General features: G+C 40.5%; 2 protein-coding genes across 2 annotated transcripts; both read right to left on the bottom strand.

Annotated features, from left to right (window-relative positions):
* Positions 1–5011: 5011 nt before the first annotated feature.
* On the bottom strand, positions 5012–15545 carry ZC2HC1B (zinc finger C2HC-type containing 1B). Its single transcript, XM_065632853.1, has 8 exons — positions 15509–15545; positions 14087–14151; positions 11901–12020; positions 10561–10699; positions 8412–8536; positions 7592–7697; positions 6674–6752; positions 5012–5036 (listed from the first exon to the last, which is right to left on the bottom strand). The coding sequence occupies exons 1-8, from the start codon at positions 15543–15545 to the stop codon at positions 5012–5014; spliced, it is 696 nt and encodes a 231-aa protein (XP_065488925.1).
* Positions 15546–15936: 391 nt separating this feature from the next.
* Positions 15937–26591, bottom strand: LTV1 (LTV1 ribosome biogenesis factor). Its single transcript, XM_065631743.1, has 11 exons — positions 26480–26591; positions 24818–24949; positions 24127–24315; positions 23019–23106; positions 21966–22086; positions 20948–21197; positions 20105–20232; positions 18997–19136; positions 18675–18727; positions 17851–18051; positions 15937–17250 (listed from the first exon to the last, which is right to left on the bottom strand). The coding sequence occupies exons 1-11, from the start codon at positions 26480–26482 to the stop codon at positions 17137–17139; spliced, it is 1419 nt and encodes a 472-aa protein (XP_065487815.1). The 5' UTR covers positions 26483–26591; the 3' UTR covers positions 15937–17136.
* Between the last annotated feature and the right edge of the window lie 26 nt (positions 26592–26617).

The following is a 26617-nucleotide window of genomic DNA, read 5'->3' as shown; positions in this document are numbered from 1 at the left end:
AGCACTTAATTACTGAACTTTATGAGACTTTAATTTAAATCAGAATAATTCCAAGAGTAAATCTTACCTCCTTGTTTCATTTTTTTATAAATGAAGAAGATCACTATCGTGATTACATTTAACTAGATTTTGTTTTCTGAAGCGCACTTCAGCTGTGTGTATTTCATGTATTTTTTTCCTGGGGCTGGAAATAACTACCACTTCTGCATGACTGTGTAAGAACTGATGTCTTGTACATGTGCAGTTTTCAGAATGGGAAGTGAATTGTCTCAAAGGTTAAAGCAAAACGTTAATTTTCACTTAGAGCTGGATCTGGCAAGGTATCAGACACTGGTCTTTCTCTCACTCTAGTAAAGCACTTAAGCATTTGCTTAAATTTAAGCATATGTTATCCCATTGGGTCAACAGGTTGATTCATTTAAAACTCAATAAAAAATAATGCTTCCTACCTACAAGGCCTTTATTCAACTTCTGTTGATAAAAATGGCCTTTGTTTAGTCTGGAAAATGATTATTCATCATAGCCAACTGAAATGTGGATTCTTTCACAGAAAGCCAGCCATGGCCAGGCAGCCTGCCCTGGGGAGCCTGCGACCAAGTAAGACCTCTGGGCAGGGGCGGGGGGCATGTTCACATGCAGAAGGGTTGTGGTGGTGAGCTCATGCTTGGCCCTGTTCAAAACCAGGTTATGAACCTGCCTCACAAGTGTCACCTGAAATTAGTGGGTGTGATTGAGGCCATTTGAATCACAGGGGTTTACCTCAGTAGCCTTGGGACAGCTGCAGTTGGACTTCCAGCCTTTGTTTCTTTTGGACCAGAACCACAGGGACTTCTGTTTGTTTCCTGGAGCAAACTGTCCGTGTACATCTCCAGTTGAGGGTGTTTTGGTGTGACAGTCGTATCACCTTGTTAGGAAAGTTTGTTGGTTTTTTTTTCCCTAGGTTTCCAGAAGCAGAGATGCAAATACAGATTCCAGAAATTTTTCTTAAATAAATAAATTATTTCTAAAGCATAGCATAGAGAGAAGCTTGAGCTGCGTGCCTCTGGAAGAGGGACCCTGAGCAAGGAAAACCCCAGGCAATTGTACCATTACAGTCTAAGCTTCCTACCCCTTGTGCATCAGTTTGGGCCAACTGTAAAATCAGAGTTTGGGGGCTCCCCATTCTTCAGTGGATCTCTTAATTTTCATCTGGTGGGCTGTTTCTTGTCTCTGTGGGTAGTTGTTTGTCTTTTACTTACTAAACTGGATGTCAATACTAGGTCCTGTCCATCAGTTGCTATTTTACACCTGCAGCTGGGGAGATAAATAAGTCCTTGGCAATAGCTGAAACCTTCTGTGTCTCATCTTCTTTTAGACTTGCTGTTCTGTTCCTTTACTTTTATCTAGGGATGCAGCTCCTGCTGATAATCAGAAGCTCCCTTATCTTCTTGTTTGAACAGACTTTGGGGACCTTTTTGCTTAACAAGGCAGAAAGTTTGCAAGTTCACAACTTGCGGCCTAAGCAAACTTAGGTACCTATGCTAAGCAGTTTCTAAAAAAGTTTTATAATAAGGAGTATACCAAATATTTCAATAAGCTAAAGCAGTCTATTTCCTAACAACCTAGTGCATAAACTAGCAGAAATTGCAAAAGTCACATCTCCCAGTAGATGACATTATCAAAAAACCCACAGTTTACTTTATTGACTAACCTGTGCTAATAAAAAAAATAATCCCGGTTCTAGTGGATGATGCAATTACTAATGGATCCTGTTGCAGCTAAAACAGAGTAAATTCTCAAACCTGGAGTGAGCTCATTTTCTTCTCCACCGTTAATCACAGGAATATTTCGAGACAGCTTCAAATATAAAATATTTTTAAATGATTGCTGGTTTGCTGTTAATGAACTACAATGACATTGTACAACTCCAATGAGCTGAATATACTTAAAAGTTTATCAGCACTTGGATTAAGTAAAGGTCGTATTAGTTCAATCTATGTGAGAATGTGTTCTTCAGCTACACTGTTGAGGCTATTTTGTATTAAGAAAATTTTTTACATAAGGCAAACCAGAAGAAATGTTAAGATAATTCTTGTCATGACAACAGCAGGAGGAAGAGCAGGTGCTGCACTGTCATGCCCAGTTAGCAGTTATTTAAATGGCAAGTTCCAGAACAGGGAAAAGGTTGCAAACAGTGTTACATGCACATTCTACAGCTAGGCTTGTATTTTCATCTGGGCTTGGAAAGGTGTGTGTATGTTCACATATCGCATTGGTTTTGTTGTTCATGCCGTTTGTGTCCACTTGTCTTGCTCCAAGCCTATGTACTTGGGGAAAAAAAAAAAAAAAGCAAACCCACAAATTTTGTAGCACTGCCAGATCATATGTTGTTAATAGTTTGTCATTTTGGTTTGTGCTTCTATAGGAGATGTAACTAATTACTGAAGTACTTGTCTTTGAATTAAAATGTGATGTTAAAAAGAAAACATTACACAAACACTGAGCCAGATGGGCACCCACTTTTTTGAGGTGCTGGACTGTAGCTCTGAGTTGCCCAGAGAGGGGTGCTGCCTGACCTCAGCATCTTCTGAAACATGGAAAGATGCGTTGGCGAGAGATGCTTATCATATGTAACTATGAGTTAAAAACCAGTGTGATATGTGGCAGCTAAACAACAGAATTACTATAATGAAATGATACGGTAAAAATAGAGAAACAGAGCATTTGCTCTCATACCAAAAAAAAAAAAAAAGTGTACTCATTTTATGAAAAAAAAAAAAAAAAGGAAACCATGTAAACCTGCTGAAAAAATGTTGAGGAGCTAAAATTATACTCCTGCACTGTTCCCACCCCCTATCAGAAACCATGTTTCATTTTATTTTCCTTTGGTTTTATTTATGAACTGTTTCTGTTGGGACTCTCTATTTTCTTAACCAATGAGTTGTTGCTAATTTTCAAGAGTTTTCCCCAGCCAGTCTGAAATAGGATGGTAAGTTCCATGTATTAATGACTGATTCATTTTTCTGCTAGCAGAATTTTAAAGTACTCTTCTTGAATACATCATTCCTGTCCCTATAATTATGTTTTCTGTAGGGCACTGGAAAATGAACTATTGAATCCATACCAAACAGCTCTACACACAGAGAAATAATGGGGGGGACCTCAAATACAACATTTGCTTTAACTTTTGAGGGTTTGTTTACTCAAGTATAAGAGAAAACAGCTGTGATAACATTGAACAAGACAGTTTGGTATGGGGTTGGTTTGGTTCCTCCCCGCCCAGCCCCGCACCTTCTTCCTGGTTTGAAAAAAAGGCCGAGAAGCTCCGCTTTAATATATTTGGGCTGAATTCATACCCATTGTTTCTAAGACAGTCTAGCTATAGGAGTTACACTTGCTTCAGTGTCACCCTTTCTATATCTAAACACCATTAGCTACAGCCTAGAGTAGAGTTTAATTACACTTTGTAAAGTCTGGTATTTATTATTGCTGTTTCCAACTACTTTTCATCTTCATTTACTCTATAAACATTTACTATGCAAGAAGATTCCATATGGATTTTAACTGAAAGCCTTCTTGAGCTAAAAAAAAATTTTTAAAAAAATCAAACAAACAACCCCAACATAGTGCAACATTGAAAGTTTATGCAAAGTGATCCAAGGTGATCAATCTGATGGCCAAAAAAAAAAAGAAAAGGATATGCCTCCACCATATTTCTATCTTATCCATCAATTTGTAAAAGCAATTGAGGTTTTTAATGGAAGAGTAATACAAGCCAACAAGGAAACACCAATGAAATACCTCAAAGGAACTAAGGGGTGTTCCTCTAAGAAGGTGACGTGACCAACAGCTCAGCTGAAGTGCCTCTACAGCAGTGCACACAGCATGGGAAACAAACAGGAGGAGTTGGAAGCCACCATTCTGCTATAAAGCTATGACCTGGTTGCTGTTACTGAAACTTAGTGGGATGAATCCCATGACTGGAGTGCAGTGATCAATGGCTACAGGCTGTTCAGAAGGGACAGGCAAGGAAGGAAGGGTGGAGGGGTGGCTGGCTACATCAAGAGGTGGATAGAGTATGAAGAGCTGCCTCTGAAGAATGGCCATGAGCAGGTTGAACACTGATCAGAGGGCTGGAGCACCTCTCCTATGAGGACAGGCTGAGAGAGCTGGGGTTGTTCAGCCTGGAGAAGAGAAGGGTCCGGGGAGACCTTATTGCAGACCTCCAGAACCTAAAGAGGCCTACAAGAAAGATGGGGAGAAACTTTTCAGCAGGGCCTGTTGTGATAGGAGAAGGGGTAATGGTTTTAAACTAAAAGATGGGAGATGCCGGCTGGACATGAGGAAGAAATTTTTAACAATGAGGTTGGTGAAACACTGGCACAGGTTGCCCAGAGAGGTGGTAGATGCCCCATCCCTGGAGACATTCAAGGCCAGGCTGGACGGGGCTCTGAGCAACCTGATCTAGTTGAAGATGTCCTTGCTCATGGCAGGGGTGTTTGACTAGATGACCTTTGAAGGTCCCTTCCAACCCAAACCATTCTATGTTTCTGTGATAAGAATGAGATTTGGTTTTAGTTAAGTCTGCACTTGAAGTGCTTTGAAGCTGATGCACAGCATACATGGCATTTATCACTTATCAATCACTATCGTTTGTTGTTTACTGGGAGATTCTATTAAATATATACACAAAATTCCAAAAATGTTCCTTTATTTTGTTCAATGTATCAAGCAAAACACTAGGGGAAAAAAATCATATGATACTGGATCTTCCTACATTTTGTTAAAGCCATTCAATGAACCACGGGCAACCATCCATCCCCACAGATGCAATCATCTAATTAAATTTTGGCAACTGACACAAGTAAACAGGGGATCAAGGGGAAGAATGGTGAATTTCAGTTTGCTTATTTTATTGAATGTGGTAGCTGTAGCACTTGGGGTGGAAGAGGTGCTGGAAAATTGTGTTGCTTAAGGTCTTCTGTAATGCTTCAGAAGAAAACCTTAACACAGCCTTGCACACCAGCCACTGTTATCTTCTGTTGCGCATTTGCGATCTGAAAGCAGCACCAAGTCATGTAGTTGCTAATTATATACAAACAGCTTTTATATTTTACTCCATTTTACATAAGAAGATTAAACCTCGACCCCTAGTAAAGGTGATGGAGCAGCTCACCCCAGAAACCATTTAAAGGCACATTAAGGATGAAAACATTTATTTGTACCACTCAAAGCCAGTTTCTCATGTCTGGTTTCTCAGCTAAAAAGCACTCTTGCTTTGCACTGGAACTGATCTCTCACTAGCCCAAAGTGCTCTGTAAAGCACCTGCGAAGCTTAAGTTTTATGAAAAACTGAGCAGTTGCCAACAGCCTATCACCTACAACCGCACCCAGGCCAGTCGCTTCCACAGTTCCCAGGGACATACAGGACTCTCTCCTATATTTTGGATGCTAGTGTGGATGTCTGTCCTGGGAACCTGCTGCAGGCACAGGTTGTCCCAAGCCTCTGTAAACTATCTGCAACTACAACCCCAGTGATAGCTGGAGTTGCCAGCATCACTAGGGAAAGAGGCATCTCCGCTCCAAGTTTGTCAAGCCCCGAGTTTCAGAGTTCACTGGCTAAACTTGGAGGATGGTGATGGTATCAATAAATCCCTGTTGCTGGCATGCAAGATGCTGCGTGGTTACTTTTGACTGTTAACGGTGTAGTGACTCATATGGTTACCTGGGGAGTGGAGAACACCAGATGCGACCACTGTGTACTGTCAACAGTTTGTCCTGTAGCTGGCAAAATCAAGCAGGTAGGTAGAGTTGATGGCACAGTGCACTGAACACTTTGCAGATTTCCCCACAGTTGAAGGTACCTAGTCACTGACCAGCAGCAAACTAGGACAGCAAAACTCTACATAGCAGGAGCCAGCAAAGACTTTGAATGCGAGTCTCTGCAACAGACTGTTCTGTGTATATTACTGTTTATGCCACATTCTGAGCACCCTTAGAAGCTCATCTCCCAGGCTTGCCAGCTACAGGGAATCCATCTTGGCCACTTTCCCTGCCAGGATCTCATTTTCTGCAGTGGTACGCATCTCACGGGCGTGTGAGATGCTGATCATCTGAGCCATCCCCTTGTACGACAGCATCACGACCACCTCAAGCAGGAGCTGAAAGGCCTTCTTGCTGCTCTGACACAGCTCTGCGTGGCCCAAGATGGGAGCAACCCTGACTGCATGGTCTGAAGAGTAGAAGAACCAAACATCATTGTCTAGGAAAGTTAAACACTACGGAGAAGGAAGAACCTCCACATTGTCACCCTGACATAGCGATTATTGAAACAGATGCTGGCATCTTGCTCACTTGTACAACAAAAGCATGACCTGAGAGAACAAGACCTGCTAGAGAGGTTTGCATTATCAAGAAACAAATCCTCCCAAGATGGCTGTTAATGCGGGACACAGTCACTGCCTACTTGAATTGGAGCTGCTCCAAACCAAAGAACATTTAACACCAAAATGAATCTTCTCAGTAGCCTATGCTGGGGACACGAGGAGGTCTGCAAAAATTTCCAGTGCAATTGATTGCTTTAATTAATACAAAGAAGTTCATACTGCAAACACTGCAAGAGGAAATTGTATATACACAAAAGCAAATCAGGTCCTCTTATGTTAAAATGTTGAAATAAAGATTTATTTCTTACCCAGACTCTCCTGAAACCTTTTTTCCAAGAGGTACGACTGAAGCTTTTCTGGTTTTCTGCAGTATTCCCGGAGAGGTCCCTGCAGATTAAAAAAAAAAAAAAAAATTGCCATAAAAAATTATAATCTACGTTAGTTCAGCATAAAACCCAGAAATGCAGGGATCAAAGATACTGATGTGAAGAGCAGTATGTATTATCATTCACAGATTATACTACAAATAACCATTAAAATAACTTTATAAAACATCTTCTAAACATAGACTGAGTACTGGTCGTGACTACTGGTACTAGTGGGTGCTCGCAAACATATGACATGGTATCTGGCTTAGAGAGAGCTGTTCTAGGGATGCAGTGGTGTTAATTTTAAGGCTGAATTAACAGGGGGAAAGTCATATGGAGTAAACAACATACAAAAGCTTGATGCTTCATCTAAATGAACTTAAGATACAAATGGAATAAATCTTCACATCAAAGATTAAAGGTGACGGAGTCCTTTATGGGACAGAAGGAAGCTCACACCCAGACTCCGTATTTTAGGTCTGTACAGACACTTCTGTTTGAGCACCTTTAATTGAAAAGGCTAAGAAGCCCCTCCTGGCAACCCACATGAAAACTTCTGTGTATACACTCAGCACAATGGATCAGGAAAATGACCTGGAAGGCCATTCAATATCAACAACATTCACTTGGAAATTTTTGGCCCTTCTCATTTCTAACAAGTGTTGTACAGAAATAAATTTAGGATTTCATGTCAAGGTCTGGACTTGCAAAAAATGTTTTAAAAATTTCAAACTTTATTATTCTATCAGAAAATTGGATTCCAAAGCTTAGAATCTGCTTTAAAAATGCTGCCCCCACCTCAACTACACCAGAGCTTGTTATAAGAAAAACATAAATATCACTAAATGAACTTGTTACCTGGCTTAGGTTTGTCTGTATGGGCACCTTCTTGTACTCTCTTCTGAAGTGATAACACAGCAGGTGTTAAGGTTGGGGGTTTCCTCTGAGCCATTGGTTGCTTGCCCTAGTAAAAGAAGATGCACAATCTGCACTTAACTCTAGCAAGGAGCTTATGAGCACAAAATCACTGTTGAAGCAGTGCTAGGAAGGAACAGGAAAAAGGTGCACCCTTCCCACTTGGAAGCAATTTGCCTGCCCAAAATAGGTAAAAGAGTAACAAGATTTTCAAATATCTTAAAAAAAAAAAAAAAAAGAGAAAAAGCCAAAAATTACTCTCCTAAAGGAACTGTTTACATTTGTTTTTCTGTAATAAAATAGGAGCTCACTTCAAGATACTACCAATGAACTCCACTTTTCTGATTTCCCGAAGGCCCTTTGGCCTTGTGTCTAGTGACCAGGGAGTAAATCAGCTGCACATTTCCAGGGCACAGCAAACCTGCAAACAGCAGGGAGCCCTAACAATCAGGAAGGGCTTTCTCTCTGTATTGCAAAAGCTGCCAGGTTTCTGCTTCCCTACAGCTGTTACCCAGGAATCTAATTGCAGAGGAGTCTGAAGAAATCATTGTCCAACTTTTTCATACTATCATATTCTGTCCCTTTTTAGATCAAAGGGCTCCAGTTTCAGGGAACTCCTAGCTAATGTCCAGCACTTATCTTAAGAGTTTATCAACTTTCTTGGAATCTCAAGTTTTATATTGATATAGGTCTTTACTCACCATAAATTACAGATTGGCAAATCTGCCTCCAGGACAAGACAAGTGTGACTGTGTTTCCTTACCAAAGCCTGTCTGGTGGTCTTAGCAGCGAAGGCACGGCGGATAGCTTGTTCTTCACAAAACTTTATGTGCCTCTGTGCTGCAGCCTCATTAAATCTTCTTGAGCAGTGTGGGCACTGGATATAGTCTGGTCATAAGAAAGGAACAACTTGTGTCATAGTTTATACGCTATAGGAGAAGAATTGCTCTGCTTTACTGGAGCACTCAAGATGAAGTTCAAAACCTGGCTCCATCAGCAGGTGACCATGGTGAGTTCCCATCAGCTCCAAAATACAAACTTAGGAGAACTACAAAAGTCTCCTCTAGAGAAGCACTTTGGATCCTGAAATACATGCTTACAGTATTAACCTAGCAAACAATAATTGCTTTCAGAAATAAATCCCTGGGGATTAATAAAAGCAGGTTTTACTATCTTTGTCCTATTCCCATGCCCAACCTCGCAATTAACAAGACTGCAGAAAAAGCATTATTTAAAAATTCCTAGAGTAGTCAAACGCCATTATTTTAGACTGCTTTTGAAGACTGGTCATCAAGATTGCTATTTGGCAAAACACCACTTAACAAGTTGTGTCCTGCCAGCTGAGGCACATCCAAGAGCCTGGTTTCTGGGTGTGAAGCAGCGTCATGAAGAACACACAGCAGTCCTTCCTAGAGTTGTTTTTGACAGTGTTATAGTCCTGATTTCTGCTAAGAGCTATTCAGCAGCTTTTAGCACTGGCGCAGTCCGACTTGTCTCAATGAAGAGTGTTCAGAGTCAACGCAGTCACATTCAGCCCTCACACTACACTTGACATTCTCAGACCTTTCCTCCCCACCCTGTGCCTTTTACAAAAGCAGCCCAAGTGTCCTTATCCTAATATCACGAATATAACATCTTGACAAATCATTTCTCTCAGTAATGGCCCAGCAAAGGTGGCCCAAGCAGCCCCCAAAAGCCAGCCCCGGACCAGCAAAGTGGGCAAAATGGTTCTGAATGCAGAGGATGGGAGGAAGAGACAGAGCAGATGCCTGGCTTTGGGGGGCTGGCAGGGCACCTGGGACTTCAGGGGAGAACGGGGAGCTTTGGGCTCTATTAGGAGGAGAAGGAGGAAGAGAGGGAAGAGTAATACCTCTCTCCCCTCCCCACAGTCCATGTTCTTTCTTTTCCATCCTGTCGTTTAGGATATACATCCTCGCTACCCGCCTCAGGGATTTGTCTTCCCTAAAAAGCAGTTCTCCAGTTCCTTTCTCCACAACTACAGCAGCTCTTGCACAAGTTGGTTTCCTCCAAAAGGGAGAACGAAAGCGGGGGGTATGCTCTTAGAGTCAGGCGAGAAATAACAGGGTCATTAAAAAACGCAGCAGTGGAAATTCAGAGAAGAGCTTGACCCCAATCAAGGAAGGAAGATGTGTCCTGCTGCTTACATGGCATTGGTGTAGTCCGGAAGAGAAGAAAGGCTGGAATCACGGCAGCTGTTTTTGCCTTCATCAGTCACAAATTCCTGCTCTGGAAGTGAGCCCAGAGAGCCCCCCCCTTCCTCTCCTGCCCTCTACCTTCCTAACACAGGCAGGGCTCCAAGACCTTTTCCAAGATTGCTTCCACGTTTCATAAATCACTTAATCAGGAGAAATATTAGCTCTATGTGCATCTTTTTGGATCTGTATCTTCTAACACAGTGAGCTCTGCGCAGAGACCACACCTGGTATTAGTAGTAAACCAGACACATATTTTTCTGACTGACTTTCCCTATCTGCACAGTTAGGTAGGGCACAGTGGAAAAGCCACCACATGGGGGGCGGGGAAGCCTACGTGCACTAGAGTGGTTCTGAATGGCGAGGGGATGCACTTCACCTTCTGTTACACCATGGTACAGCCTGCGCTAGAAAACAGGCACCTCGACTCTCCCTGAAAAGCACTAATATTGGATGCCAAACTTGCTGCCTTTAAACTTAAAAAGTAGTTAGTTTTCCTCCCCATCACCTCTGCATTGCACTCCTACTCAATTTAAGCCAAGAAATACAGCTGAAAAACAGGGAGTACAGAGGGAATTAATGTCCATGTTGTGTTGTGCCGGGGGAGTGCAAAACTTAAGCCCAGCTGTGAATAATAAGAGCTTGCTGCACTGCACTGATCAGTACAAGATCAGTAATAAGATAAATGAGACCTCAAACCTGGATTGATGCTTGGTGGGGGAGGAGGTGGAAGGGGTCGGCCCTCCTTCAGAGCTTTTGTGACTTGCTTGGCTGATCTAATAGCATTAATAAAATCCTCATGGTGCTGCCTCCAGTTAGATTTTTTCTGTGGCTGATTCTGTAATGGAAACAAAGGAGGACACAAACTGTATTTCCTTCTTGCAAGGGATGGAGAAAAATCTTGAAGTGAAGGTTCTTCCTCTCTGAGGGAAAGGAAACATATTACAAACAAAAGAAACCTGCATTTTGAAAGGTGTAGGAAAGCTGAGTTAGCCCTTTGCTGTATATTGACAATACCAGAAGATGGACAAAAGAATAATGCCTTCAAACAAACTCTCTGGTCATGTCAGACCAAAGACTGCTTAAGAGGGAATAGAAAAGATACTGTGACCAACACCTTCCCTCATCAGATTCTTCTTCTTGCTTTAAACCTTTGTGCACTTCTGTTCCTTTCCACAACTGACTTTAAATGACATTTTATAACAGCAGCCTGTATGGATGCCAGATCAGCTGTGATTTGGCATCTCTGAGTAAAATTATTCACATGTATATACATGTGTATTACCCTCCTCCCCAGGACAGCTTAAGTCTCCCCTCCCTCCAGCTCTGTAAATAAGTTGTTCAATTTAAATACATTTTTAAACCCCTTGAGTTCAACAGCTGTGAAACTCCATAGCTTCATCCATAGAAGATTTGGTGCTACTGACAGCTCTCAGGTTCAACCTGGGACATTTATGTACCAAACCATCTTGGATCATGCTCTTGCAAATTTAAGTGAGAAGGAAGCTGTCAGAGACTTGCATAGGAGTCTTGACAGGACAAGAGGAAATGTGTCAGGAGTGGTTCAGATTGGATATTAGGAAAAAATTTCTTCACCAAAGGAGTTTTCAAGCATTGGAACAGGCTGCCCATGGAAGTGGTTGCATCACCATCCCTGGAGGTTTTTAAAAGACCTGTGGAGGTGGCACTTATGGACATAGTTTAGAGGTGGACGTGGCAGTGCTGGGTTAGTGTTTGGACTTGATGGTCTTAAAGGTCTTTTCCTACCTAAATGCTATGAATCATAGAATCATTTAAAATGAACATTTCTGAGAAGAGCAGAGACACTGCTCTGATACCTACTGGTTTGGCTTCTGAACAGAGAAATATTCTCAAACACTAGCAGCACAAGGAGGGGCAGGAAAGAATTTGGCACTGAGTTAAGCACATGTGTGAGACTCATCCACAATATCCAGGTTTTGTCCCCATAGGAAATGATAGTGTTACCGAATGAAAGACTTCATATAGAGATAACACACATGCTTCAATTTTAACTACACCTTTTGTGGGAGCTGCCTGCTCACAGTGGTGATTTCTGTTCCCTGCAGTCTCTGTTTCAAAGAGTTGAAGGGCTTGCGCTTCTTGTTGAAGACTTTCTTGCATATTGGATCATGTCTCAGCTGGGATGCAAAGAAATGTGCTAGAGTCATGCTTTGTTAATGATGCTTCCTTACACAGGCTTTAAAATTATTTCTGTTCAGGAGCAAGGCGCTGAAGCAGTATTTATTTCAGGTTCAGTTTAACTCCCAAAAGAGATTGGCAAAACTTTAAAAAGCTGTCCAAGAACAGCTGCAGTTCAACACAAATGAGACGTAGAAGCCATTTCCAGTTTGTTCTGCTCAGCAACATGCTGGAGACCAGCACAAATAACAACTTGCAGAGAAGAACGGACTGACTCTGCGAACAGGAACAGTCCCACTGGACTTCTCCCCTCCATTTTTCTTTCTTTCTTGGTCAAGGTGGAGAACAGACTGATCCTGTTCAAGAGGCCTATATTTACATTATTAGCTCTTTGAGTTTAGATAAGTATTCCAGACTAGGGGCTCCCCTGACGAACAGCAGCACTGTTCATACCATCGATATCACTGAAACAGCGACAGCCCCTGTCTGGAAAGAAGCAGCTGCTCACCAGCACACATAACCTGACAATTCAGAAGGAAAAGTAGGGATACCACCTGCAGCTGAAAGCACAGGGAAATTTTAGGTAGGTAGATAGCCAGTGCTGAATTTGTGGAAGAGACGTGCCTCACAACAAAGGAGGCTTTAAGATTCAGAAGCATCTCAGATTTTAGCATCCACCTCACTCTTCCACAACAGGATGACCAGTCTGCTTTGTGAGGAACACAGTGAAAGCAAGGGCCAGGCTACGTCCTCCCCCTTGTGCTGTAGACAACACCTATTTGAGCCCATCTGCAGCTGGGAAAGAGCCTGTTCCTATCTTCCTTTGCTTACTCCCCCTTTACTGTTCTCAGTTATTGTTCTTGATCTTCTCATTAATTTTTCTATGCCATCCACTCTCTTCCCATAGGAATTAAGCAGCTGCCTGAGCAAGGCATTTTGTTTACAGCTCAGCTGGGCCAAGAAGCATCTCCTTCTACCACAACACACTTTCTACATTCTTGTTTCCCTTTGAACCTTTCTACTCCTGTGCTTCAGGTCCTTATCTTCTGTTTCTAGGTGGTTTTGACAGCAAACCAGAGAGGAGGATTCCTCTGCAGGACTGAGGGGGGAGCAGATCCCCTGTCTTGCCCTCCAAAGGGCACATCAGTCCTGCATTGTCGGGGCACAGGAAGGCACTACAGGACTTGTCTCTCATGCTAGTCATAGTGACAAGAACCTTCTCACCTCCCCAAAAAGATAGATAGCTGTCTTTTCAAACAATTTTGATACATTAAACCACCATGTTGTCCATGTATCTGATCAGAGATACCAAATGTAGAACTACTAACATGGGGTGGTTCCAACTTCATCCCAGCGCTCAAGGTTACTCAGCTTCCAGTGTATTTTTCTTTTTTCTTTTTTTCTTTTTTTTCTTTTTTCCTAAATCAGTTTTCAGTTCTGTCGTGGGGCTGATCTGATCCACCACAGAGCCACAGGATCAGTAATGCAAACTGAGGAGGGGGGCTGCAGGCAGAGCGCCCCCTCCTTGCAGAAAACCCTGGCAATTGGGTTGTGCCAGGCAAGCTGTGCAGCCACCCATTTAGTCTGTAATCCGGGGAACAGGGAGGTCGGGGGAATCTTTTCATTCACTTCAGCAGCTTTGGAACAGAGGGCCTACTTATCAGATGGTTTATTAGTCTATTTTTCCCAGGAAGCCTGTAATAACAAATTCTGCCTAGAAACCTGAGACACAAAGGAAGCTTCAGGTTAGTAATTAATGTCTCACTAAGAGATAATATGTTACTTTAAATGCCATATATAGTAACCATCTGGTTTTGGACAAACAGGTAAATTAAGATAGTGCAAGACTGCAGACTAAGCCACAATATTTCTGTGCATATTCATTAATTCTCTAATCAAGTTTACTAATGAAAGCAGTTACTAGATCATTTGCTCTTTTCAACATGTCTTCAACCCATTTCTCCTCTAGTAGCCACCTCCTCCTTCCCCGGTCCTTACCACCTCTTCCAGCTAAACACATTTGCATTCCCATTAAAAAAAAAAAAAAAAAAAGTGGATTTCTTACCAGAACATCTTGGGCGAAACGTCTTCCACAGGTTGTACAAGGAATCAGATCTTGACTTCGGGCAGCTGTGTAAAATTCAAACCATGCAATAGCCTCAGTTACACAGTACTGGACAACTTGACTTCAGTAAAGTTGGCATTTGGACAGAGTCCTTGATGAAACAGGATTTTGTTGTCGAAAAGGGACGTACATCTACAGCCACGTGCCAGGGCTCCGTTTTGCAGAACTACCTTATTTATCTTGTTCCCGTGAAACACAAACTCTCCTTTACTACGACAGCTTTTTGTTTTTAATGACTGCTCAGGTATGTCCTTTCACAATGACATCATGGTTGGGCAAGGAGATGATGGATGAGTATTCAAGTTAATTGCTGCCTGAATTCAGGGAGGGTGGGAGCTGGAAAGCAAGAGTAGGAAACCTGCACCTAGATTTATTCCCTTTTGTTTGTCGGTCATCAGGAACCAGCCATGCCCAGTGATGGCTCAGGGTGAACCATCGCTGTCCCAGAAAGCGGCACACCAAGCACGACACAATCTTCCTTCTTCAGACAGAACGTTTCCATGACATGCTGAACAGCATTCCAAGATGATCTTACTTCGTAGGTATCAGAGTTGTGGGGATTTTTTTGTTTTAAAATCAGTACTTTTTTGAAAGAATAGGTTTTTAAGTTACATTGAAAGTAGTTTTTAGCCTGACTCCAATGGCAGTCACATATTCTCATTTCAGAGCAGGGACATTATTAAACGAAACCAGCTTTTAAGAAAACTTGAATAAAAACAGAGAGCTCTTTTCATGAGAGTTGTAACCTACACAGTCAAAGATTTCTCATTTCAGTGTTCCTTACCTGCTCCTTCTGAAACAAAAGAAATCCTCGTCTTGCTGAGCAGAAGCAGATGTGTAACGGCTTTTCTTTCATACCTTTTCCTTAGATTTTATCATACTCCAAGGCACAGAAGTAAGGTCACTACAGTGTTTCATTGATTACAAGTGTAGAGGAACAAAGCATTTTTATAAGCTTTTTGACTCTTATTCTATTGCCTCTGTTTCAATGTCTTTCCACTTTTGTTCCCAAGCAACATCTTTGTGTGTGTCTGTGCTAAGTCTGGACTATACTCTTCCTTTCAAGCGTCCTCCTCTGCCTCCCCCATCTTTTTTATTCTGTTCTCATCCCCTCATAGTTTTGACTGATCCAGCTTAATTTTTTTTAAAAGGAATTTACATACGAGCACAGTATCACAGCAATGAGAAGTCACGAAAAAGGACAATTCGTCACAGAAGACTAGTTACTTAGTTACTACAACAGCAGGTGAGTTAAGGACTAGTAAAGAACATGTGCACTGTTTTAGTAATAAAGATTTTCCTTTTCTGTAAATCACATATATCACATTTCACTCAAACCACTGAACAGCACCTGCTACTCACTTGCTTCATTTAACTCCATTCCTGGTACCCGACTCATCTTTCTCAAATTTCTTCTCCTGTGTTGTTGTCAGGAGTCATGAGGACAAGGTGGTCAGTCCTCATATTCAAAAACTCACACTTCACGTTACCATGCATCAGCAATTACATAATTAACAATTATGACATGAGCAGACCCTGCTTAAGCCTGGGAAACCGATGGAAACTAGTACAGTTAGCAGCTAAGTGAAAACCCTGAAACTTGTTCTAATCTTACGGACTAGTTCTACTGATTTAGTTAGGACAGACTCTTGAACGATTTTAGAAAAACGAAGGCTTAACCTAGATGTGAATACTGTATTGACACTTCCGTTTTCTGAGCAGTGATCAAGAGACTTGTAGACTTAAATGCCTGTTTATTCCCTTCTCCCAAAACCATGTTACTTTATGAATTTAAATATATTATTAAAGCCTTTACCAATAAAAACAAGTATTTTGAATTGTTTCTGTACATTAAAAGGCCTCATCAGTCCTTCTGTTAGCTTATCTCCATCTAGTATTCACAAAACTATTTAAGGAATATTTAAGATGCCTTGAACTTAGCAGCAGTCAAGCCACTCTACTGATGTGTTGGTTATTGTGTTCCTTACCAGTAAAAGACAGAAAGGCGAAAGATTCCTCAGTCTATAGTCCTAAAGACCTAAAGCCAAGGGTTTCTTAGTAATACAGAAGGACTGACTACAAATCCGATTCATTTCATTCCCATGTGTGGACTGGTCACTATCAGAATAATTCACATGCACAGTACAGAAATTTAAGATCACACCAAGCCTAAAGACACTAGCCCTTTGCTCATCTTCAGAAAGTCTTTGCAGCAACTGTGGTGGGTCATAAGCTTTTGTTTCAATGAAACCAAACAGAATGCAGGACCTGAATAATAATATTTCAGGAAAAATCAAGAAAATGGCTATCTGCAACGTACAGTATTTTTCTAATTATCAGACCAAGTACTTTCAGCAAAGCTCATTTCAATGGCAACAGTCAGGGTCACTGAATACTGCACCTGCCAAACTCGTTGTGACAGATTTGCTAGAAAAGATTATTACAAAAGATTATTTTACATCTTTCATAATAGTACCCAAACAATAAATAATCAACCCAGAAAATAACTAAGGAGCAAGTGAAAACTCCTTGACTTACAAAACCATGCTACATCAAGGCACTACATTTAACCATCAGTATAAGGGAGAGGAGACATAAATGCTTTGTAAACGGAAATAATTTAATAGAATAATCTAATCAGATCAAATCTGTAGGATTCTGCTGACTTGTTGAATACATTCAACAAATATATATATAACTTTGTCCACTGATAGCTTGTAAGAAAAATATTTTTTTAAAATTGAAACACATTTCTACTGTAATGAAACTTTGCAACAGTTGCCATGTCACTCATGACAGAATAGACATCACTAATAACATTGTTTTATGTATAACCTCATTTCAGAAAGGATGACAAGTTACTGGTTCTTTTAACAGTAACATCTGAATAAGTCCCATTGAGCAGGACTGGCAAAGCTGTGAGTTAGCAGTTCCTCTCTCAGTACAAATGAAAACTTAAGGAGGTTTCCACAGTAAGTTCTTCAACTTCGTCAAGACAGTTTCAGTCCTTGAACGTTTTGTTTCAGATTGAGCAACTCTTTTTCTTGCCTTGTTTTCTCCACTTTGAAGGCCAGTTTGTTGGCTTTCTTCTCCATTCTGCGTTCCTGCACATACAAATAATTACAAATTTACAAAACAGGCATAAAGCACAAAAAGAAACTATTCTAATTAACAGTTATAGATCACAAAAACAGCAGCAAACTGGACAACGTTATTATTTATGGCACTAATTATTAGTAGTCAAATTAATATGTCTACCACTGGGATTATTATCTTGAATTAGCTGAAGCTTCTAAGATCCTGGCAATTTCTGTTCCTAAACAGAACGAGTATATAATTGTAGACCATTAGACTTTCCACATCTCTTTCAGAGATGTTTCACTTTGTGTGATCTGAAACATCACAACTGGGGTTTTTTTGCTTCCCTAGGAAATATGACAGCTCCTTCTAAAGTTATATATGTAATAGTGGCCACAATAACAGACCAAAATTTCCATACTGGAAATTGGGATGGCAAAACTATGAGGTTAACTTTCTTTCCAGCAGATTTTTTTTAAGAAACAATAATTAGTCCTTCGAGACCAGCAAGCTTTTCCTATTAATTTCCACACACAAGAACAAATGAGCTTTAAAGAAAGTGCATTAAGACAGAATTCAGATAATATAACATGGTTTTGCAGGGTTTTATTTAAAATAAGCTGTACCTTTCGCTCCTCTTTTATTGCCTGTTTTCTAGCTTTGCGATCCTCTTTGCTCTCGTCTTTGGAACGGGGCTGCGTTGATGCTTTCGGCAGGTCACTGCTGTTAATCATTTGCATGCGTTCAATCTGCTTAGCAGTAAGACCCTTCTGAGGCAAGATGTGTAGGGGAATTCCGGTCTTCTGGGAAATTTTTATTGGTTTGGGCTAAAATAGAGAGCACATATATATTAATGGTCCCCAGCTTTCTCTTCAAGATGTGCACATTGCACTGCCCTATTAGTATAAAAACATGCAATTCAGATTTAGCAGTAAGAAACATACAAGTTTCCTCATACTATTTTCTTCCCTCAGAAAAATGCACATTAATTCCAAAGTAAGAAATCAAACACCTGTGAACAGAATGTGGCCTCCCAGAAAAAGTTTCTCCCTTTTATTTAAATATAACTGAAAAAAGAACTTAAGCAGGCACTTAATATTCCTTTATAAGCTTTCAAGAAAAAGGTTTCCTTTTAAAATCTCACACATCCGGAACATCAAGCTGTGCTCTAATGATGGGGAACGAGATACAGATAACAAGAGAGCAAGTTCCTTGTTCTCCACCTCTCTGCCTAGCTATTACAGAAATTCTGAGTTTAGTCCATTTTCCTTCTAATAGAAGAAAATATATCTAAACCCTCCTTCAGTGAAGAAGTAATACCAGAGGCTAACACCCTCTCCAACCCCCTTTTCTGCTCTCTCCTTGTTTTAAAGACAGATATTGAGAAAACAGTTTTGTCTCAAACTTTCCCAAGCCAGGTTGTTACTTAGAGTAAGTTTAATGATTTTACCTTTGATGGCTCCTTAATAAGTGTTGGGTGATTATATAAGTTTGAATATGTACCTAGGTCACAAAGAAAAAAGTAGTGAAGAAAAGCTTGCAAATAGAAATTAGGCAAATTTATTATGAATTGTGCTAATATTTAGTTTCTGAAGATATAAAATGGCAAGAATTATGTTATTCCCACAAATGCAGTAGTTCTATCTAGCAAGAATTCCTGCTGCTGTGGTCCGGAAACATAAGCCATTTTACCTAAAACAGAAAAGCCCTGAGATCACCTATCATTTACTTTGAAATCCTAGGAACAAACAAGTGAATTCCAAAATACTTACTCAAAATGGATTCACAATCCCACTTTTCTTTTGGTTCCTCAATAACTACAGTTATGATTTCTTCTTTTTCTTCTTCACTTTCTTCATTCACAGGAGAGTCTACATCTTCACAGGGTTCAAGAGCATCCAATTTCACACAACTTTGAAGAAGTCCAGGAAGGAAAAAAATAAGGTTTATCTTTTCTTGAAAATGTGTAATTATGTAAACCAAGTGTTGCCTCAGTAAAACCCCAAACCAAACCAAGCTATTCCTAATGAAACCTGCAGCAAAAATAAGTTCCCTTAAGGAAGCATCCCCAAAATAAACTAAAACATTAGGACAAGAGACATAGTCAAAAAAGACGTTATTTCTGCATGTCAAAATTATATGGCACACAATATTTGTGACTGGATGGCAGGAAGAGAGTATACTTTTTAGTCCGTAAGCAAGGCAGCTCTAGAGGTGATTATGTACTCTGCTACTGACCAGTAGCATCTTTCACTATGAGGGACACATTACCATATCTTTCCCTCAGGAAACACAAGACCAATGTGGGAATACCTAGTCATTTAAGTTTGGGATAATAACACCTGCTTTAAGACAAAGTGAATATACTGTGGCAATGCAGTCTTACATTGACACAGGGTTACTTTATAAGCACCGATTTTCGCAGTGTTCCAAACAGCGGTACCCATGCAACAGTTGCCTGCAGGTTTATTATCATGTAACTAGGTACAGAGCAGAATAAACTGCATACAAGCACGACAGAATATACTTAGCCACAGAGTCTGTTAAAAAAAAGTAAACATATAAGGAGAAAGGTAAGTTACACTAAAAACTGAAAGGAAGAACGTCTCTAAATATTACTTACACTAAGTTCAATACAATTATACAAAAGGAGCATAATCTCATAAAAACCAACAAAATGCCTCCACTTGAGTTTATAAGCTCATAAGCTAAGATTGACATTCACCGGCATTAAAAAACGGTTAATAGTCATACATAGCTGCTTTTATTGTGGGGTGTAATCTTTGAGTACATAAACTGGAAACAACATACTCAAACTTTCAATATAAACACAGTATTACATAACTACTTATGTGAAGCAGTACTTCTGGGAATACATACTCCTTTGCTTTCTCTTTGAAGTAATCGTTTAGGACCTCCTGCAGCCGAGCATTGTCTGTGTTAATATAACCTTCTAATTCCACATTGTCCAAGGCTCCAATTTCATCTTCATCAAATTGTTCAAAAAACTAAAATAAAGGAGTGGATATCTGTAACTAGATCACATTTGTCATGCAACTTCTTGACAGGTTAAAGATCTACACATTTCTATTTGCCCTCCTCCTCTTTCCTCTCATTTGCTGAAAAACTGCCAAACACATCTGCAGTAGGATTTCCTCCTTACTATCAGTATTCTTTCAGCATAGGAGTGACAAAATTATCTTTTAATAATATGTAAATCAGCTTCTGGAAGAAGTTTCTTATTCTGATGCATTATTTCAATCTGTACACTAAAAAGCCTGTCACTGCTCAGGACAAAAATTACACCATATTTCCACTGGTCTGACATCATTTCATGAATGTACACCTTGTGCAGTGGGGAGAAAGGGTGAAAGAAGTGAGTCTTTACCAGGCACTTGTACATGATTTGCTGCTTTGAACTGTGCCTCTCAGACAAAAGTATAACACCAGCTATGAATGTTCATTACAGTGATGAAAATAAGTTTAACTATATCAGTGTTAAGCCTTTTAATAGCAAATAACACTGCAACACCAAAAAAGCCACTCAGTGCACACGATATTAAATGCGGAATATGTGCAAAGAACAGCTGTTTGATGCCCTGACTACTGCAGGCAGTAAGAGTTTGCACAGGCATACAGGACACCACTTTATGAAAGGAATCAAAAGACAAAGAAGCATTTAACACCCTTATGTTTAACAGCTACATTCTTGAGCTGACTCACCTTCTCAAATCTGTCATCCAACAAGGTTAACTGCTCATTCCTTCTCATTACTGAAGATGTCATAGAATATTCTGTGAAACGACTCCTGGTTTCTTCTTGCATAAAAAGAAATTCTTTTGTCTGTCCATTAAACCCATCATCTGATAAAGGACCACTTGAATCATAGTCGTTACCATTACTGCAACTATCCTTTTCATCACTGTCATCCTCCACATCTTCCCATTCATCTTCATCCTCAGCATCTGATCCCCTGAACAGAAGTATAAAATAGTTTTAGAATAATACACGGACCTTTCCACACCTCTGACCGACGTTGGGTTATCTGAAACAATTTGGCAATAATATATTTAAATCTCGAGAGGCGAAGATAAAAAGTGATTATTTCCAAGCCAGTAAAACAAGTTTAGCAGTAATGGTGTTGCCAAAGTCAGCATAGTACTATTTCTGTCTGAAAGCTGAAAATTTCTGGTAACTGTTGGATCACACACGTATGCACTGGGAGTGAGGTTATGTTTACATTCAGCCATACACGTCTAAGTGGAAAAAGAAAAATACTAGCTGCAGTCTTGAGCATTAGAACTAGCAAAATTTCTCACTGTTCATAGAGTGATGAGAATGATACCAAAACCCAAAGAAATAATACATAGTGGAGTATCACATGAAGTGTTTGTAAAGGTTCTGGAAACACCCGTTGGTGTTCATCAATATTACTACTGACGTATTTTACATGTGATAGATGGAAATGTTTTAAATAGTTCCATACACTGCATCTGTAAACAAATACATATAATCCATGAGCTCGAAGTAACAAAATGAAACCCACCTCTTGGACAACACATGAAAATTTGAGTTTGTAAGCTACCACCCATATAACACGTGGTAATACTTTTTTCCTTTACCACAGCTAAGTATTCAATTTGAAATCTGAAACTGTTCTTGCTTTCTACACCACCACCTGAAATAACAAATAGCATCATTCCTATTTACACATGTCAAACAGTTCTAAAGCTCTATGTACCCTTTCTGTGGTTCATTTGCTTGCAGAACAAAATCATCTTCCAGGATATTTTCTGGATTGTCAAAGTCAAAATCATCATCAAGAGCTGCAACAATATCAGGATCAAAATCTAGCCGTGGTCCTAGAAAGTTAATAAACAAACCAAAACATAAATACATACGTTTCCGTGACATTATGAAGCTACTTTCCTGGATAAAAAACAATCCGACTAGACCGTTAATTTGCACTTTAGGAAAGATTAAACCTAAGAATCACAAAATTCCACAGTAATATTTGTAGATTTGATATGAGTCAGGGCAAGTCACTAGCCTCTTGTCAATTTTCCTCATCCAGAAAAGAATGTTCCCCAGAGGTCTGAAGCTTTCATGAATGTATTCTAATATAATCTACTTAGATTATTATTGAAGAAAAAAATATCCAAGTTAAAGTAGTGTATAATCAACTGCCAACCTGAGCTCCCAGCCCCTTAAATTCTCTACATTACAAAAGGTCAGAAAGTGTCTCTTTGCTGTGATTAACAGAAGTTTTTTTAGCATACTTCTGTCAGAACAGATAGAACTACCACAACTAATTCCTGTTATAAAAGATAGCTGTAAAGTGAATGCTCAGTGCACGCACGGATACATAATGAAAGTGTCCTTACAGCCTGCAACACTGAAATAATACTAATGAAGGAAAGTAAATACCACTCAGTAATGGAAAAGAAGGTAAATTTTGAGAGTGAAAATCCAGTTCCAGACTTCTATTCAAACAGATGGAATAATAAATCAACAGTGTTATCTATGGTTTTCCCCCGTTATTAGTTTATATTTACTACACAAAAGTAAGAGCTCATGGATTCCGCCTGCCCAAGCAAAGCTAAAAAACTATTATTAGTGCATCACAGAAAAAGTTCTCAAATTGAAACACAGGTCTCTTATAGATCATTCTTCATGTCTCTTATTGAACCTGTTCTAAGCCAAAACTAATATGACACTGTAATCGAAGCCATAATTACCATCTAGTACCTACATGGCAACTCGCGTTGCAGAAAGGTGAAAGATTTAAGGATACCTGAAACAGGAGCAGCTTTATTCAACAAGCCCACAACCTCTTCAAACTCTGTGGCAAATACTGAAGAAGGCAACTTAATAGATGGAGCCTTTATAAAAAGAAACAAAAACCCAACATCACAATATACTTATTCTCAGTTTCTCATTTGAGCTCGTTAACAAAAATGTGCAGATAATCATGTGACCAAAAAACCCTCTGTGAGAGCTACTTAAATATTAAGACAAGTGCTACTTTACCGGTGGCATATTTTCAAAGTCACACAATGAAAGCTGGGTCAAGTGTTGGCAGCATTAATCTTCGTATCAATATTCTCCGGGTATAGGGACAGTATTTTGGCATCTCTGAAGCTTTTTAGAGAAATTTATAATTTGTTTTTTTGTTTTGGAGAACACTAACACGCATTTAAAATGAGCCCTTTATTGAAAGGCTTATTAAAAGCTTACTAACATGCACATCCAAAATAACTTTAAATCTTATGTAGTATCATTGAACTGTACCTGAAAGGTATTTCTGACTGAGAATATTGGGTTTCAACTAAAATTACACTACTTGCTTGAACCAAACTCCCACAATTAAAAGTGAGTGACGGGCAATTGCATACTTTCTTGCTTGAAATTACTTATTGAATTTCCATTCCAACATGATCTAGCATAATGAAATTCCACAAGTTACACCACTAATTGAAAAGTTTGGTTTATTGGGTTGTTTCACTCTACTTTAAAAATATGGTGTACTAGTAATACAATCTGGAATATTTATAACTCTCAGAGCATTCAAAAGTTCTAAAAATCTTAAAAACAAATGCCAACCCCAGAAAAAACACAAGGCTTGTTCAAACACCTTTGTAAGCCACCTCTGTCAAGAAAAGCTTGTCATGGGTCCACAAAGTGTTTTAACACTGTGCTAGCAAAGTACTGTTCATCAATAAACTTTGGCTTGTCAGCTTTTGGTTTTACTTGTAGGGAAGTCTGATAGTGGGTCACAAGGATCGTATATATATATATATGGATCAGTCATGATAACACTTGTTGAATATGCTTAATGTGTCCATAGGATGCTAAACTCCAAAAACCAGCATAAGATTATTATTAGCAAAAATACTACTTACTGGAACTCGCTGAATTTCATCTTCTATGTGCCCCTCACTTGTGACAACAATTCTGCTTTGCTGTCCACGCACAGAAGGGACAAGCTCAGAAGGACCAGAGGCTTCTTTCAGATGCTGCAAATAGTCATAGTCATCATCAAAGAAGACTCCATACTTCCGCTGCTCTTCCCTCCTTTGCTCCTCATGGCCCTTGGAATTGTAAAAAGAAACATATTTAGTTACTTAGTCCATTTAAAACTTCTTACCAAAAAGAAAAGTAACTCATCTATTGAGAATGACTGAATTCTTACGTCTTTGCAGCCCTCTCTCTACTCATTACCCGAAGTACAGCCAATTAGAACGCTGTAACCACCTGGTTCAGTGTGGGGTTGCTGTCTGAGCAGAACCTTAAACGTTTTCCATATGCAGAAAAACTAATGAAGCCTGTTTTTTTCAGTGTGGGTCAGGCAATTTGTTGTTTTTTTAATATGTTTATATCCCTAATGCTAGTCAGTCACTCTTCAGCCCATCAGATAGTAACTCACAACTATCAAATTCCCTATAATATCCCCTTCTTTGTAATAAGCTGGACTAAAAACTACCTTCTCTCAGGCTATGTTTTTGAATTGTACGATTGCACACCCACTTTTTTTCCTCTGCTGCAGCATTTTTTTAATCTGAATGAACCTCAATATTAGAAGTGAGTATTTACTTTTTGTCTGGGAAGCAGAACTCTCTGGGGTGCAGTATCATCAGCAGCAAGTGGATCCCTCTGACTTCTGTGCACTAAGTGAAACGTTACCGCTTTCTTCTTGTCTATGAAGGGTTTCTTTTTCCTGTGAGGCTGCAAAAGGACATTTGATTAATCATAATTTAAAAACTAAATATTAAATGCACCTAAAAAGAATATTTTGCCTGGAACATGCCACTGTATTCCTTTTAAGGTAATGTTTTACATACTTAGAGACAAAGCAAAAAGAGACTAGTGGTAGCTTGACTCTTCTCACCTCACACATGACAGCCATTTCATATGTTCTAATAGCATATGCAGCTGTATTCTGCTGCAAAATGGCAATACATCACTACAATAAATATTTGATTATAACACATACACATTAACATATAATCGTAAAAAGGAATTTCAAAGTAACCACTTTCTAAACCCTTGGTCAAATCTGAAACAAATTTCATCCAAGAAACACAGGGAACTGACATAAGGAAATTCACCGAGGCACATCCAGCTTCTTGAAAATTGTTTAGACAGATGTTCCTATACCAGTAATTCATATCAACCATGAAAACTATCAAGTGCACCATTACACAGACATAGCTCTAAAATAAAAGATATATCTACATTCCGGATCAGCAAAAACCTGAAGTATTCTTAACTGGGTGAAACTATTTCCTACAAGTTAACACATCGGACTTGGGGAAATACTTTTACCAAAATTTCTGGCTTTAGTTACCTACCAAAATGTGTTAATGGCAGGTATATGCAAGCTAGAAACTACTCTACGGGTCTAACCTATCTTCTTCACCTGGCAACTTTAAGCATACAGCATTACATACTATGTTAGAATCATAAAAAGTCCTGAGTTGGAAGGGACCCACAAGGATCATCGAGTCCCACTCCTGTCCCTGCATATGACAACCCCACAGTTCACACCATGTGTCTGAGGGCCTTGTCCAGTCTCTTCTTGAACACTGTCAGGCTTGGGGCCGGGACACCTCCCTGGGGAGCCTGTTCCAGTGCTCCAGCACCCTCTGGGGGAAGAACCTTTTCCTAATCTCCAACCTAAACCTCCCCTTTATAATCTTTGTTATATCAAAGTTCAGAGCAGATCAACTGCCACCATACGTCTTGAGTTTTGGGTTTTTACCCCAAACCGCGCTTTAAAATCTTATGCCTGGAGCAACCGTGAAAGGAAATACGAAGTTTTAGAAGCAGGCAACACGCCACCGCTATGAACAGACTGGCTGCCGACTGACGCTACAAGCGAGGTACCCGTAACACCGCGACGCCGAGCAGGAGCCTGCCCGCCCGTCCCCGCGGCTGCCGCCACACGCCTCGGGACGCGGCGCCGGGCTGGGCCGCGCCTCCGCCGCTGCCGCCCGGGCGGCCCAGGCCGCCCCTCAGCTCCGCTGCCCCCGCCCCGCCGCCGCCTGCCTCCTCCCCGGCCCGCCGACCCCTCCCGCTCCCCGCCGCAGGTCCGCAAGTCGGGCCCGGACAGGGGAGGGGCCGTTCCTCCCCTCCAACCCCCCCTACAGAAACGGCCCGATTTCCACCCAGACGCTGGGGGAAAAGGGACGGACGCGACAGTGACCGAGTCGCTGGTGGCCGCCCTGTCCCCTGCCCTCCCCCTCCCCTCCTCACCATGGCGCAGGGCGGGGGCAAGGGGAAAAGCCGCTACCGCCGCTGCCGGCGCCCCCGGTCCTGCTAACTCTCACGTGGGCCGGCCCTCAGCGCCGCGGGGCTGCGGCCTCCATCTTGGGATAAACCAGTGACCAGCGC

This window comes from Caloenas nicobarica, chromosome 3 (genome assembly GCF_036013445.1).
Source record: "Caloenas nicobarica isolate bCalNic1 chromosome 3, bCalNic1.hap1, whole genome shotgun sequence".
NCBI lineage: Eukaryota > Metazoa > Chordata > Aves > Columbiformes > Columbidae > Caloenas > Caloenas nicobarica.
Note: the sequence above shows the minus strand (reverse complement) of the source record. Positions and strands in the feature narration are given on the sequence as shown.

Bases quoted from the DNA above. Each gene is read 5' to 3' on its own strand.
- LTV1 (XM_065631743.1), bottom strand. The intron at 21,198-21,965 runs GTACATAGAGCT...ACTTCTGTTCAG, and splicing joins GCAAATGAACCACAGAAAGG to GGGATCAGATGCTGAGGATG. The intron at 18,728-18,996 runs GTAAGTATTTTG...TTTGTGACCTAG, and splicing joins GGATTGTGAATCCATTTTGA to GTACATATTCAAACTTATAT.
- ZC2HC1B (XM_065632853.1), bottom strand. From the start codon at position 15,545: ATGAGTCGGGTACCAGGAATGGAGTTAAATGAAGCAA. The intron at 6,753-7,591 runs GTAACAAGTTCA...TTTAATCTGCAG, and splicing joins TACAGACAAACCTAAGCCAG to GGACCTCTCCGGGAATACTG. The intron at 5,037-6,673 runs GTAAGAAATAAA...TGCTGCTTTCAG, and splicing joins AAGGTTTCAGGAGAGTCTGG to ATCGCAAATGCGCAACAGAA.